Source organism: Erigeron canadensis, chromosome 3, assembly GCF_010389155.1.
Source record: "Erigeron canadensis isolate Cc75 chromosome 3, C_canadensis_v1, whole genome shotgun sequence".
Taxonomy (NCBI): domain Eukaryota; kingdom Viridiplantae; phylum Streptophyta; class Magnoliopsida; order Asterales; family Asteraceae; genus Erigeron; species Erigeron canadensis.
This window is the reverse complement of record NC_057763.1, coordinates 32,417,769-32,434,683: the sequence shown is the minus strand read 5'-3', so window position 1 is coordinate 32,434,683 and position 16,915 is coordinate 32,417,769. Positions and strand designations below refer to the sequence as shown.

At 33.8% G+C, this 16,915-nt stretch overlaps 1 protein-coding gene and 1 long non-coding RNA gene across 2 annotated transcripts; one reads left to right on the top strand and one right to left on the bottom strand.

The window, feature by feature from the left end:
• Positions 1-8,108: 8,108 nt before the first annotated feature.
• LOC122590617 lies at positions 8,109-8,682 on the bottom strand. Its single transcript, XR_006322560.1, has 2 exons — positions 8,462-8,682; positions 8,109-8,357 (listed from the first exon to the last, which is right to left on the bottom strand). It is a non-coding gene; the product is annotated as an uncharacterized LOC122590617 (long non-coding RNA).
• Positions 8,683-14,085: 5,403 nt separating this feature from the next.
• On the top strand, positions 14,086-16,836 carry LOC122594363 (bidirectional sugar transporter SWEET2). The gene is made up of 6 exons (XM_043766829.1): positions 14,086-14,245; positions 15,328-15,364; positions 15,621-15,837; positions 15,920-16,078; positions 16,207-16,326; positions 16,419-16,836. The coding sequence occupies exons 1-6, from the start codon at positions 14,182-14,184 to the stop codon at positions 16,530-16,532; spliced, it is 711 nt and encodes a 236-aa protein (XP_043622764.1). The 5' UTR covers positions 14,086-14,181; the 3' UTR covers positions 16,533-16,836.
• Positions 16,837-16,915: the final 79 nt, after the last annotated feature.

The window sequence follows — 16,915 nt, the reverse complement described above, 5'->3', positions numbered from 1 at the left end:
TTAAAAAATATTGTGCAAACCCTACATAATGTCTCACTCCATCAAGATGGATGAAAAGGCGATTAGCCACTCATATTAAATATGAAATAACAAATCAAAACGAAAGAATTCATTGTTACCGAATACAAATGATTGAAAAACGAATAACGAAATGATTCCGAACGAGTCTTCGATCCTCCAAAATGATGAAAAATAAGAAAAACCCTAGAAAAAGCTCTTCAAATCGTCTGGAAAGTGAAAGATAGGTTTTTGGAATGTTTTTGCAGCTATTTATATGATGCAGAAAAGTGGACAGATTCGGCGCCCAGGTGCGTCGCACCTCGCCCTTTGACTTTATTGACTTTGACTTCGTTGACTGATCTCTTGTCGCCTATAGAGAATGTGCGTCGCACATTGATTGGACTGCGAAGCACTTATTTCCACGACAAGCAAAACGGCGACGCACTCCATAAGGTGCATCGCACTCTGGCGTTGAGCTTCTTTGACCAGCTTGACTTCTTTAATTCTTCATTCACGAGCCACATGAAACATCCGTAAACACCCATTTTGCTCCAGAAACTTTGTTTTCTGCAAAATATCGCTTAGGTACCTGTTTTCCACCTGAAACACTAACAAATACCATAAACGCACCAAATGTATACGAAAATGACTCGTAAACCTCACTAATCGACACTTTAAGCTATGGGAAATGGGCATAAAATACGAAATATGAAATCCCCCCACACTTAAGCTTTGCTTGTCCTCAAGCAAATCCAAACTAAAAACAAATCAATCCTTGGTATTTTATGGAACCACATTTTCAGTTGTCAAAAAAGAAGCTCAACCATAATCAAAAATAAGAATAAATGGTTAGGCAGTTTTAATCTTAAATGAAAACCGGAACGTTTGACAATATTTGACCGATATGCAAGCCTCAATAACACGACTAAGCACAAATGAAACGAACAAGTGATATCTCGCTTATCCTACTCCAACTAACTTTCTCTTGGGGTTGAATATTTGAATAATCACTCAATAGCCAAGTCGTGATGCATAATCTTTTAACCATAGGCTTGTACAAGGATCGTTCCTAAGTCGCCAAGGCGCATGCGCCCTATAACGTCTATCTGGAGAGGACTTTACGGGTTGTAACATTTTTAGGCTAAACAGGGCATTTAAACAAGGTATGGGTATTTGGGTAACAAGTGGTGTTAACAAAGATCTAACACAACATTTAACAAAGTTGCACATATAGTCTAGTCCAAAACAAACCCATGTCATTAGTTGCCAACGGTCCACATCCCAAAAAGTTCTCCATCGAACAACTTATCAACCAAATCTAACCAATATTGACTTCAAACAACTTGCCAACTTCAAACAATCTAACCATATACGTATTAAACTTCAGCACACTTTGTTGGTTATAATGACGACCAACTTAGATAAAATGATTTGACAAAAAGGAGAGATACCAACTGACAGCCCAAACTCATTTTTTCTTTTTCTGTTTTTCAAATCTTTTATTCTTTTTATTCAATTTTTTTTTTGTGAGCTACTTTTACTCTGATTAATTGGTATTCTCTTACATAATTTAAGAAATAGTGACAAATCATCACAAAAGATGCTAAGATGAACAATTTAGACTTTATCCAAGAACCATGACGAAATCAAACTACCCCCAAATGATGAGAATATCCCGACCCGACATAATAAGGCAAAACCCAAACCATCCAATCTAGCAAAGGCAACCAATGACCCACCAGGATTTTGACTATCGGTATGGCGAAGAAAGGTTTATATTTAGGTGGATTTAGCAAAGAACAGGCTAGTGACAACATGTTTTCTATTGTTTCTTGCACTAAAAGTGAGTGCAACATACGGGTTTCCAACGGGTGGTTCACTAACCAGTGTAGTTAGCTACTAAGCACATCACATGCACATAACAGATTTTTACGAAACAACAGGTGAATGAACAAGGAATAAAGGTATTAATCTAGATTTGCCTCTTCATCATATAGCAAAATAACGGAACGATCAACAAGGACAAGTTCTAGAATCAACGCAATCACCGGCACACTCATATCAAATGCAATATTCCAGAAATGGAAAACCAACCTCAAACTTGCACATCATAGTTCAGAGCTCTAAAAGAGAGCTTTACTTCCGGATAAATCCAAAAGCCTATGAGAGGGACAAATTTACAAGGCTAAATAGTTCCAAAACTGTAACACCTATCATATCTAGCAATGAATCAATCAATCTCACAATTCTGGTGTTTTGGTGCTATAAGCATGCTAGCAATGTTATTAATCCAGAAGGGATGCCAAATTAATCAGTCAAAACACATTCCACATATTAAAACTATTACCAAAGTGTAGTTACATTGCTCATTTATATCTATAATTAGGTGACAAAAGCAATTAACTACGAGGACAAACATGCAAAAATCTTCAAAAATTACCCGACTTTTTCCTATTTACCTCCCCCCCCCCCCCCCCACCCACACACACACTTGAGTTGGACAATGTCCTCAATGTCCAAGAAACTAAGCCAAATAAGGGAAATAGGAAAAAGTAAACTAAAAAGCAAAATAAGAACAAGAAAACTTGCCGGGTACATGTGGTGTTCCATGCGCGAATAATGCCAACAAGAATAATGAGCGCTAAACTTACTGCCAACATATGTATATGACACCTTTGTTATCACACATGAACACAAACAAAGCCAACATAATAATATAAATGTTAAGCATGCAACATTCAAACCTAATTATTCTACGGGAATGGAAAGAAAATACGATGTCTCATCACCCCGTAGGGTGGATACAAAACAACCAAATCGAAATTAAAAGTACGGAAAATGAAATTGTTCAAACAAATCATACAAGCCATCAAAAACAGCAAACTGACGGCTTCTCATTCTTCAACCTGCACAAAAACTCGCTGAGGTGGAGGGTGAGGTGGGTAGTGTTGGTAGCCAGGAAGGTTACCATAGTCAAAGAAAGAATCAACCACCCGTTCTGCATAAGTCTGCTCAGAAGCTCCTGCCTGGGTCACGTCCATGCCAGCATAAGTACCTGTATAAGAACCAAATCGGACCGGCATATCCGGTCCTAGTGCCCCTGGATCGTGACGAGGAGGCTCCTCGACCACATGCTCGGGAGGAAAGTAAAAACCTCCACCGACTCTCTGATGCGGAATAAACATGGTAGGTGGACGGTAGTCGGGAAGATCAGCGGGTGGGCTAAAGTCCTGCCCTCTCAGTTGTGCCTCCCACATGGGCTGGTAACGGCGCGAGTCATATACCACTCTACCAAGCCCAGAACCCATCATCGTCATATCTCCCTCAACCTGCTCTCGGAAACTATCCATGTGAAATGATTGCTGAGATTCAAACATCCGATCCATAACAGACTGAAGAGAGGTGAAGTCAAAACCTGCAGAAGAAGAAGAAGAAGCTCCTGCAGTAGAAGTAGCACGACGCTTAGGGCGTCTAACCAATTCTTCCTCCACTGCATCCTCCATTTCTTCATCTTCATCATCCCCTTCTTCACCCTCGGGGGCATCATCACCAAAATCAATCAAAGCGTACAAATCTTCGTGGGACTGTTTCTTCAACAAACCAAAACGCTTCAAGTTAGCGTACTCAAATTCCTTCATAAGCTTCCAGTTCAAGTTGTAAACCGCATTTGCCCTATCGTTCTCACATCCAAAAAACTTAACCACTCTTGTAATGTAGTGACCACACACTAGCTTCCGATCCCTCATTCCCCGGGTTCCCATATGCCTTGCCACCATGTATGGTGCACAAGCTGACCTATAAGGGACAACCTCATGAAACAATCTAAGCAACCACATATCTTCCAAACAGACCTTGTCCCTTTGATTTGATCTTTGAACAACCAAGTAAGTTATCATTTTCAAAAACAATCTCAAAATGGGTGACTTAATGTTACTCGCCCCAATACCATTTTCCCAAGTAACACCACCGCTAATCTGCTTGAAATAAGATTTTTGATCACCATCCGAGAATCCTAACCCGGTTCTGGCCCCCCTGCTAAGAACCTTCCTGAACAATGGATTATTTTCTAACAAATTCTGGGTATACATCCCGGTGGCTACTCCAAACTCAGCAATGGTTAAAGACCTATCTTTACCCCCACATCGGAAGTGAATACATTTTTCAGTGAAAATGTCCTTAACCTTATCAATTTTACTAACATTGATGGTGGAGTAAAATTCCAAGCACCATTCCTTGCAAACTGACTCCCTATTACCAAATATATCAAACCAAAGTCTAAAATCCTGATCCCTTGGATTCCCACTTTCATCATTCTCCATTCCAACCAAACGTAAAAACCCTTCAATGTCCCCCCGTATCGCTAACATGTCAAGCATACTAGAGGGAAGATACCTGGGCTCATCGATATCTTTGGAGAGAAATTTCTCCAACCTTGCATTGTACGCGGCTTTTTCCTCTTGTGAAGCACGAGGCCAAGTAAGCCATTGGTGAGCAGAGAGTGCGGGTACAGGAGCAACGGCAGCTTGGGCTTGTCCCGCATATGATGTGTCTTCACCCATGTGGGATGAAAAAGAGGCACGCCTGGGATTACGCCCACTTGTACCTGCAGCAGCGGCCTGCACACAAACAAAGACGAAAACAATCAAAACCCGAATAATTATGACTATATATGAGCTTAAGTCGGGTAAGGCGAGCAAGGAACCAAACTGCGTCGCAGTTTTAGGTGACTGCGAAGCAGTCTGAACCTCGACATACAAAACTGCGTCGCACATTTAAAAGTGTGTCGCCCTCATATCCTATCCAACGGCGGCGCACTTCAGAAAGTGCGTCGCACTCGAATGTATTCTGGGTTTTTTGGTCGAGGGTTTACAATGGATTCCCAATCGTAATTTAAAATCCATCTAACTACTTGTTAATAAACATTTGACAATCAAAACCCTCGACTAATTCACGCAACCTTAAACATCCAAACATACAACCACTACCAAGATTTATTCAAAAGAATCTAACCTAAAATACATAAGAAAATAAAACAAAAGCAAGGTGAAGATATACCTTTCCAGTTCTTGTCATGATTATTGTGAATTGGAAATAACAAGAGAAACAAACAAATTGAGAGGAGAAAGAGGGTCGGTTGGGTGAATGTTAGAGAGAAAAAGGGTTTCAAAAGTTTTAGGTAAAAAGGTAAAGTGAGAAAACCCTTCCTTTTGACTGCTTTGACCCGATCTGAACAGACACTGCGTCGCACTTATAAAAGTGCGTCGCCCTTTTTAATTAAATACTTTTTTTTTTTGGTTTTCGAATTTTCTGAACGACACGTGGGAGTGCGTCGCACCCACAACCTAGGCGTCGCACCCCTTATTTTCGAGCATTAATGTGCTTCGCAGTCTATAGAAACTGCGTCGCACATTCTGGCTATACAAATATTGCGGCGCACTTATCGCACTTTGCCCTCCCCCACACTTACCTTATAGTTTGTCCACAAAAGTCAATACTCTTTAAAAAAAAAAGAAAAAACAACAAAAAAAATAAAAAATAGAACCACATGTGAAAAGTCAATAGTCGTATCAAACATACCACTTAGACAACTATAAAGTATGCACTATCTTATAACCTTTTTTGTGTACTATTTATTTTTCAAGTTAATGTTGAAGGTGAGGATGTGGAAAAGACAATGAGCTTTTATATTTTTAACCAATTTCCATTAATCTATTAATTCTATGTTTGTTGTTAATAGCTTTTTTTAAATAATCTAGTTTTGTTATTGTACTTCAACTAATTAAACATTAATCTATTATTTCTATTTTTGTTGTTAATAGCTTTTTTAAAATAATCTAGTTTTGTAATTGTACTTCAACTAATTAAACATGTTTTGGTGTTTTGGGTTTATTTTTTCTATATTTTAATTTAATATAATATGGATATAAATGATGACATAGTGATTATACATTGAGCGGATAAATGGCTAACACCCTCAATTTCGATGCATTCACGCCGGGTTCGAATCTTGGCAATGCTCTGAAGGGTTTGTTCTTTTATGTGTAGATGGGTATAGCATTGCTAAGGTCTCCTCACCACATTTACATGTGATAAGATTTGAACCCATAACTCTCTATAAATGAAATAAACATATCCACCGTGTAAATATATAACACCAATTAAACCGCACCCCCACCCCCCATGTTGCGTAATATATAAAAGTCGATATACACATAGGGAGAAGAAGAGAAATTACGGTTTGAGTTTACAATCGATCGAGAGATGGCTCGCACCGTATTACCACCCCCCCCCCCCCCCCCAGTAACTAATTAAGCTAGATTTCATTTTAATCAGGAATATATACATTAAATCATTCACTTATTTTAATTTGTTACGACTAATTTGTGATTTAGTTTCCCGAAAAAGGCGACCATTGGCCTTCTAGTCTGTCATATTTGTTTTAATCGAGTCTTTGCATAAAAGTATTGTGTTCTTGTTGGATATGGGCTTGTATTATTTTATTTTTTTCCGAACATTCATTCGATATGCGACATCAGGGAAACTTCACCTTATAACAGTGAAGCCTTGCACGTACCCTAAATGTTGACCATGGACCGTTATAAGTATTCGGAAGAAGACTTAGTCGTATTCACAGAATCTGAGCCATATTCCGAAATCTCATTTCCGGATGCTGTACGTAAGCTTTAACATTGTGTGTCTATATTTGTGTGTGTAGCCTAGCTACTCTTGTTACAACGTACACACTTGTCATTAATTTTCATTAATTTCTTCAATCAGCTCGAGGGTGTTGTGCCACCAGCACCTAATAAGCCACGCACGAGGAGCTAGCCTTGGACTTAATTCGTATGTTTCTTAAAACCTTCTTCTTAATTTCTTAATATATACATGCATACTTTTTTTTATCTCTTGTTACTTGTTCGGCATGTATTATATGTTTACTTTCATCTTTCTTTTATATGCTACCTGTTGTACGTGAAAGGATTCGTCTCACACTCAATACTTTTTTGAACCAACTAAAAGCTAGCTACTAACTTGCTAATTTTCTAAGCCCGGCCTTTTTCTCTTTCTTTCTTAACCATCAAGTTTATGTATGCTTTTATCGTTTCCCTTTCGAAGCTTCTTTTTTTTTTTTTCAAGTACGATTCAAATCTTACTCGTCTACCTTTTTTTAAATTTTTGCAGTGAATGGGCCACCGCCAAGGAACTTGTTTTTCATTAAGCTTTTCTGTTGGAATTTATGTCGTCGCACTCTGAATTGAAGTGGCATTTTATGTCTTGGTACCAAATTGATCAACTAATTGAAGAATGATAGTTTTTTTATGTTTTTATTTTTTTTTAAATTTTATTTTGAAAGATTTTCCGGCCCTTGTGGAAATGCTGCTGGGAGTCTGGCAGTTTCATGAAATTCTATACACTTTTGACCCCCAAGTTAAAAGGAAAATTAATGGGTGGTAATAACGTAATAGTATTGGGTTAGTTTCGTGCATATTATGAGGTTGGATAGATTTTTAGGTTTGTTACAATAAGAAAATTTCTTGGGCCAGCGAGCTTTTGCTTCTTGAAACTTGTCTACTAGATCTGCCATCCTCATTTCAATTGACTCTTTGCGTAAACGAATTTGTGTTTTGGTTGGATCTTGGCTTGTAGTACGTAGTAATGATACAATTAATGTATGGCTATCTTTATTCTGTCCAAATCTAATTTATCAGAATATTGCTATTCATCATTTTCTAGATGGGGGTTTGATTATGCGTATAGATGTGTGATTACGTACATTGGCTATTTGTCATTATGCAATGAGTTAGCAAATATTCGTTGAGGAGATAGATTCGATCAGAGGCATATAAGGTTCTTGGAAGAATTAGTCGAGCTTCTAGAAACCTTGAACATCGTCGGCTTTGGTGATTCATTCATTATATATATAACAATCCGAAAGTGGATTGTACAGTGCTGGCTCTGATCGGCTTAGTTAAAATGTAACCGGCTTGATTGGCTGCTGATGTAAGCAGTTTTGTTTTTTTCTTTTTTAATTTCTTCCACTAGCTTTTTTATCTTTTACATTTTACCCCCTGAAAACTTTACTGGCTAAATCATGCCACAAAATTATCTTTTCTTCTACATATTCAATTACATACATACATAAATATACATACTGTATAATCTTGCTTCTACAATAATCTATGCTATAATTCAATTGAAAAAAATGCTCCACCACTTACAACATATATCAAACATTGATTACTTGCTTCAATAATCAACCAAAAAAATGCTCCACCATTTACATGATAACTTCAAATAAATAACAGATTGACAGTATAATAACGACATCAGAGTGGGACTACGGCTGCAGCAGATATCTGTAGAATTCGGTTTAAGTTGTGAATCGTCAGCTATCTTCTGTTTCGTTTGTAATCTAAAAATATACAGTTATAAATATGATATAATATATATACACACATACCGATTTGGTAAAATTAACATAAATATCATCGCTGAAAACATCATAGTGTGCTAACATCTTAAGGTGTGACTCCGCATCTTCCGTGAACAACCTTCGTATTGTGACGGAATCTACTTGTGTAAAAGCGGATGAATAGCAAACCCAGAAAGTATTTGGTCAATTATTAACCGCAGATGAACAACAGTTCAGAAGTGGCTATAACAGTTTTTGGAGGGATATAAAGAAAGAGTTCCATAAAGAAATAAGAAATGAATTTGGAAGAAAAACAAAACTTGAAAAAAAAAGAGAGATATGAGTACTTCTTCCTTTTTTTTTTTGAAAGGCATTGGAAATAATGAAATACTTGACTTAACATATAACCCAAAAGAAAAAAAAAAGACATGTGTAATGATATGACTAAAGGTTCAGATGGAGGTAAAGTAGTGGCACCGTGTGACGGTGATGACGTGAACAACTAAAAATAAAGTATGGATTCGTGATGACTTTTGATGGGCCATTTTTTTTTAGGTTTCAACAAATTTGGGTCACATGTAAAAACATATATTCTGAAGCTAAATCTATTTCTTTATTGCAGAGTACATATAAAAAAGGCAATGGTAACCTCAACACATCATACATGCATTACATATTTTGTAATTTAACTTTTATAGTTTAAACAGGTAAATATTTAACGCATCATGCTTTGAAAGATAAACAATTGCATCCGATAAACACACAGAACTACGACCCCGGGCAACGCCGGGGATAAATAACTAGTTTCCTTATATTAGAGCTTAATAGTTATCCTGATTAATTTTTGTGTTTTTTTTTTTTTTTTGAACTTAATTTTTGAGTTGTTAATTAGTTTTGGTTTTTAATGATCAAATTATTGGTTTCCAATAAACTTAGATTTTGGTAATTAATAATAATGAGATAGATTGCAGTTGGGAATTGTTTCCTTCCTCTGTTATGTCTAACTTTCTAACATGATGTCAAAATTTGTCTTTCCCTTAATCTGTACGTACATCTAACAATATCAGTACAAGGAGTCGTTCCATTGAACAGGATAAGTAAATATTATGGTTATAAAAACTATTTATAAACTGATAATGACCACATTTGATACTTTTCTTTTTTTAATAGATAAGTAGTGTAGAGGAAGACACTGACAAATCACAATGTGCATGTTGATGGGGCTTCCAAGAAGGACAAGCTAGGAACACAAGGTTTCTTTTATAATTTAAGTGTCTAATTTTTTTTTGTTGGCATGCATTTGACTTTGTTACATATGCTTACAGCTTACTCCATCTAATTATCATGTAAAACAAATTACATTTTTTTAATCAATATTGAATATTATACTTTTCTTTCGGCTTGTTTAAAGCATGTAACATTTCTTTGAAGCCAAAAATTAATTACCATGTTTATATATTTTACAAATAAGGTAAAATGGTTTTCCTATATATAAAAATGTTGAGGGATTTACATAGGTTTTTTTCAGCAGACAGAAATGATACTATACGAATGTTGACGATTCTTCTATAAATATAGTACCAAAAAGTTCACGTGATTGATAATTGATAAATGTTGTTACACCTCTTAAGGTATATTTTTGTACTAGTTCTAATACCCGTATAATGTACGAATTAACCATATATAATATATGATTACCATACATTTGATTTATATAATGGTAAGCAATATAACATAACATTATCTTTTAATAGTCTAAGATTAAATTCAAATTTACATAGATGTTATGTAAAACTCCGATAATAATCTAACATGGTAGGTAGGTTCTAAATATGAATAAGTAAATTGAATTGATAAGTTATAACTTTAGATTATTTAAGTTGGTAATTAGAAACATTACGAACGGAAGATAATGGAGGTTTTTTTACGATTTTTATTATTAATATTAATATTGATATTAATATTAATATAATATAATAATAATTTGTATTTGATTTGATTTAGGAAACTTGATAAATATAAATTAACTCAAATAATTAAAATATTAAAATACACATGTCAATAAGATAATGAGTCACATGTCGTTTAAATAATACTTTAATCATATATGTTTTATTATATTGGTAGATATGGTTACGAAATAAAGCTTACAACAAATTAAACATCTACATTATTTTTAATGTCACAACAATGTCAACACATTTTTAAGTTTATATAGATTTTTTTTCTTTTATGGATTGAATAACTTTCAAATTTCATACGTGTATAAACATTATAAGCATTTTATAAAAGAATAATTTAAAATATGATTCCATAATCTTTTAATTGGTAAATGTTGTTACATCTCTTAAAGTATATTTTTGTATATGGTTACGAAATAAAGATTACAACAACTTAAACATGTACATTTTTTTTAATGTCACAACAATGTCAACACACTTTTAAGTTTATACAGACTGTGTGCCTGTCTTTTTTCTTTTATTGATTTAATAACTTTCAAATTTCATATATGTATAAACATTACAAGCATTTTATAAAATAATAGTTTAAAATATGATTCCATAATCTTTTAATTGTTATTATTCCTAAAAGCAAGGAAATCTTGATATATAATATCATTTGAAAACTAAAAAGAAAATAAAATTTAGATGATCTCCATTGTGTTATAAAAGATTTGTTGTTATTTATTCACAAATATCTATACTATATTATAAAACAGATTTTTTTTATAAATTTTCAACATTGAACTTAAATTTTCAATATTGACTTTAAGTATTTCCTCAAAATACCATTCCTATCTATTCTATATTTACCTAAAATAATTATAATACCTTTTATCTCTACTCAAATCTCAACCAATTATTTTTTTCTTTCTCCTCCATAAATCATTTTATTCTACTAATTCATTTAAAATCTTTTATCTCAAAAACGGTACATCGATAAATTAAAAAAATTATATGGGTGTTCTTAAAAATCTATACTCTTTCATTAGAGTGGTCATTCGATATACTTTCGACGAAATTTTAAATTTGAGGACGGAGCCCGTCATGTAGATCACCCTAACACCGCCACCGTCGCAGCAGTCATTACATCACCACCCCGTTATCACTTCTATCAACGTTGCAATGCGCAGGTACCGTTCCCGTCTATTTATATATACATTTAAAATAGTTTTTAATACATACTAATTCTATAACTACAAAACATGTACGGTATCTTTTTTACTCTTTGTTTTCTATATTTTGTTTTTTTATATGTTCTTTATTAAACTGATGTCTTTTTTTTTGTTTTAGAGTTTTTTGGACAGTAATACAAAAATTTGATTATATATTTTTCATATTGATGTATTTTTTTTCATCATGTGGTTTTTTAAAAAAAGCTTTGTTGTTTGTCAAATAATTGATCCAATTTACGTCGATAATTACATGTGTTTAAAGATTGTAAAAGATAGATCTTTTGTTGCGGATTCTTTGAATATAATTTTCATTGCAGAATATAATTATTTGACATATGTCTTAATTGTTTACACATCAAAGGTATGAATACATGATGCCATCACTTAAAGTTTAGATGAAATTTTACCACTAGACAAATTACTAATAATTGTTGACGTATACATTATAACCTTTTAACCAACTTAATTTAGCTATATTTTTAAATAGTCGTACATCATGTTGGTAAAAAACCTCGTTCTATGTATATTTCTTTATAGAACAACCCCCCCCCCCCTTTTTTTAATATTAACGACATTATTTACAATACAACTCATCTCAATTTTAAAAATATCTACAAAACCCCATTTTATATATATATATAAAAAAACCTTTTACATCAATAGTCACACACCACAACCGTCACCGCTACCATTGCCACTGTCATCGCCATTACGACCACACGTCGCCGCATTACGCGTGCGTCCCTAATAATGTTGATATTAAACTAGCTAAACCTACTCTAAAAACATACAATGCATACACTCAACCTCCATATCATCAAAACGTGTTAGATATGAAATTTATTTTTCAAATATAAATACATTGAAACGACTCTTAGCTCGCGTCTATTTCACATAATTTGATGAATTCTGATGGAATTGGAATTGAATTACATTCTTTAGTGCGTTTGTTTGTTCAAAAAAGGAGGAATCTCATTCCGTAGAAATGTAAACATTTCATCATTTGATGGAATCTTCATTCCTTGGAGATGGGGGAAGAAATTTCATTCCTTCCGTCACTTGAATTCTCAAAAAATTAAAAACATTCCGTCAAATTTCATTCATTCAGATTATAATTTCTTCGAAAGATTCTATTTATTCTAAAAACATTATGTGAACCAAATAAAAAATAATAATTATATTTACATTAGAAAATATTATTAATTATTATTTTTAATCATATGATGATGTGCCATCTGTAGAAAATAACTTGTGGGTCCAAAATATTGTTATCCGGACATATTCGGACAAACGTAGTGATAGCGAACACAAACTACCCCACCATAAAATATAAACCCACGTTTTTGTTTTTATGAATAAAGAGCGTACCTACCTAACCAGGAGTAAATGTATGAGGAATTGAGGATGCACTAAACACAACACAAGGGTACAAAAAATCATAAGATAAGATTGTAAAATGACACTTGGAATGGTTTCAAATCTGACTTACTTTTTCAATATCCACAATGAACTATGAGTCTATGACAAAAGGCATTTTCGTGCGTAAACTATAACTATTCGGTCCAACTCATCTTCTTTTTTTTGCTTGAATATAATATTGACTTAAATTATTGAACTTATATTAATTGGGGGTTAAAAAAATCTGTAACTTTTATTTACATTAACGTGGTAGAGTATTTGTTTAGAAGTAGTCCAGTTTTAAACCAATAATAATATGAAAATCTGCCTTAAAGATAAGGCATGTTTTTTCTTAATGAAAACGTCTCAAATTCTTATTTCTCTTTGACATGGTGTAATTTGAAAGCGATATTTATCATATATATTAATTAATTTTTTTAATTTTTATTTAAGTGGAAACTGCATTAATGATCTTTAAGTCTTTAACTTATGATGGACTTTCGGAGCTTGTTCTTGAACTATCGATTATTACAGCTAACCCCCTAACTAAATGTTATCAATTTAACTCTCACGTTTCACCAAAAATGTGATTAAAATGCTTATATATATGATTTAACTTTCAACTAGAAGGTTGATGACCAAAATAAACATGCCAGGAAAAGGAAAACCGTCAACAATTATAACTGGTTTATGTTATGAAGTTACGAATGTATAAATTACTGTACATTTCACTCTTGGCCTTGTAATATTTTTGTTGTAGTCTAACACTTCGTATATATGACACGACACTTATTTAGATAGACACAATGATAAACTCTAGCCTAACCTGGTTATAAAAACCGCATATCAAAATTTGAATTCAAGTCATATCATTTACTTTGAAGCTAAATTTTTATCTAAACTGTGTAATAATTCGTGTTTCCAAACCCTTTTCCAGCATAGACAAACCACATGTTAAAAACAAACGAATGATCCACGGAAAAGATTGCAATACTAAAAAAGTACAAGGACTAAACAAGTGTTAACCAAATATGTTTAGTTCTTAAATTGTAAATACGTAGGGTAAACTACACAGCTGGAATTCAAGTTGACTACATACATGTTTTTCCATAAAACAATCATCATGTGATATTTCTGGAGTTCTGGTCTCTAAAAAACCTTTACAATAGAACCCATAATTCAAAATTGTCTATCAATGGCTGTTGCTTTAGTTTCCCCTCAAACATTTGAGGCTTGTAAACAAGCTGCTGGAGTAGCTGGTTAGTGTACATATATATAGATATATATTTTTTCTTGTATCTAACTATATATGTGTTTGTGTTTTCATTATTAGAAAAAATTTACAATGTGGTTTGTTTTGTTATCTTGTTTGTTTGGATTAGGTAAGTTGTTGTTTACTATTACTAGTGCCAAAATGATTGACTGTATGTATGTAGTTATGTAATATTTGGCTTGTAATTTTACCAAGTATTTACTTATTTAATAAAATAAATGAATTTGGTAATTAAAGTAGTTACTCAAAGCTTCTAACCAAAAGGACCCAAAAAAAAGTTGAAAGAATTGGAAGAATATTGTTTGGTTTTTTGGAACCATATTTTAGATTTTAGGGTTTAGTTGATTTGTAGTGTCGCCTTGCCCCGACAATGTCAGGATTAGGATTTGGTATCGTTGTTGTTGTTGTTCTTCTTTTTTTTTTCTTTTTTTTTTTCGTGGTTTAATGTGTAAACAAATCATTAAAGGTTGAAATTCTGGCCGGCACACGCCAGATAGTCTAGTCAACCATTAGGAATAATGAACTTTTGAAGTTGGAGCTGAGGGAACTTAATTTATCATTTGGACTTTATAAGATTTGATATGAGTTGCAAATGTCAAATATTTAGACTACTGTTTGAGCAGTGAGACAAAAGGGAAACGACGAGGGTAACTTGGTTAATAAACAAATTGATTACTGAAATCGCTTCATTATATATCTGAAAGTAAACTTATATTAGTTCGGGCCATGATCCTCTTGTAAAAAGCTTCCTTAGCGTACATAGCATACTGCTGAATAGAATAAAAACAATTAAGCACCCGGATTTTAAGATATTTTTTGCTTGTTCATTGGATTGAAGAATTAAAAAGGCGTGCTTTTTTCAGTATCTATGATAAGGGCTCTTTTTATTTGACCGTGAATTTCCCTTCCTAATTGTCTCTCCGAAAACAGAAAAGGCAACAAATGTTCTGTTCTTGCCTTTTTCTTATGTTTAATCACTGGATTTACTTTTGAATGTTTACCTTTCTTTGAAAGCATATTAGTGTTGGTCCAGATATCATTTGTAACGATTCTTGGCAACTTTTGCAGGAAACATATTTGCTTTTGGGCTTTTCATTTCGCCCATGTAAGTATTTACAGTTTCCAGAGAGTGTTGGCACCTGGCAAAATCAATAGTGAATATTTTGAGAGAGAAAATGCATAAAGTCAGTCATTTCCCCTCTCTAAATGCTAATTATTGATTTTGTTATGTGCCGTCATCTTATTTTTAGGCCTTGTAATTAAGTCCCATGTATATCTTCTTTCGACAACGAAATTTCTTTGGGAGGGTAATTAAATCATCTTTGAAATACCTCACTGATACATAGTTTTTTATATTACAGACCTACCTTTCAAAGAATAATCAGAAACCGATCAACAGAGCAGTTCTCTGGAATGCCATACATATATGCCCTCATGAACTGCTTGATCTGTGCTTGGTATGGCACCCCGTTCATATCTTCCGATAATATCTTGGTTACAACAGTCAACTCTGCTGGTGCAGTTTTCCAATTAACGTACATAATTATCTATATCTCGTGTGCTGAGAAACGCAAAAAGGTTAGGATCCCATGTATATAGTGCATTATCTTCAGATATTATCCAAATCATTTGGATATTAAATATGTGCTCATCTTTGCAGTTCAACATGTCTGCATTACTACTGGCAGTGTTTGGCGTATTTGCAGTCATTGTTATCGGGAGTTTGCTTGTAACAGACCTTGAAGTTCGACATTTACTTATCGGGTTTTTGAGTTGTGCTACCCTTATATCGATGTTTGCTTCCCCCTTGTCAGTAATGGTATGTTCTTTCACTATGGAACTTGCATCATGATCTAATAGCCTGTTTATGTGTTGTAATTTTGTATCCGATCTTGACAGATTTCAAGGTAGTTATTTCTACTTCTTCACTTTATTTTTTACTTCCAGAATCTAGTGATCCAGACAAAGAGTGTCGAATTCATGCCATTTTACCTCTCCCTCTCCACTTTTTTGATGAGCACCGCGTTTATGTTATATGGAATATTTAATTTCGATGCTTTCATCTATGTAAGTTTCTTGCACCAAGCAAAATTCTAACTTTGTTTCCATGTTGGACTTTTATTTGATAACGACTAACATTTGTATCTTTTGAACTTTAGGTCCCAAATGGTATAGGAACCATTTTGGGAATTGCACAATTGGTTTTGTACTTCTACTACCATGATAAGTCAAGACTAGAAAACAGAGAACCGTTAATAGAGTCAATTGCATGATCAAGTGCAAGCTTGTATCTTGCCAGGTAATCAAACACGCATCAATTCTTTGCCTGTGTGAACTTGGTTGGTTTCTGAGTTTGTTATTCAATTATCATCGAAGAACAACTGCAGAATCATCTGATTGTGGCGCTTGTTGGATATATCATTGTCAACTTGTGAATTTTGTCTCCCGATTGTGTAATTTTTTTGTAAAGCTGAGGTGCACGCCATCTGTGTTCTATATTTGTTTTCATTTTGTTGATGAGAGGTTTGTCGTGTATGTCATATTCTTGTTCTTCAATAAATTTCATTATTTAAAGTCTTTTGAAATTTTCAAATTACTTCTTTATTGGCTTGTTTTGTTTTACAATAGATGCATTGATTTATGAATTCTAAGATGT

Bases quoted from the DNA above. Each gene is read 5' to 3' on its own strand.
- LOC122594363 (XM_043766829.1), top strand. From the start codon at position 14,182: ATGGCTGTTGCTTTAGTTTCCCCTCAAACATTTGAGGCTTGTAAACAA. The intron at 15,365-15,620 runs GTAAGTATTTAC...TTTATATTACAG, and splicing joins GGGCTTTTCATTTCGCCCAT to ACCTACCTTTCAAAGAATAA. The intron at 15,838-15,919 runs GTTAGGATCCCA...TCATCTTTGCAG, and splicing joins GTGCTGAGAAACGCAAAAAG to TTCAACATGTCTGCATTACT.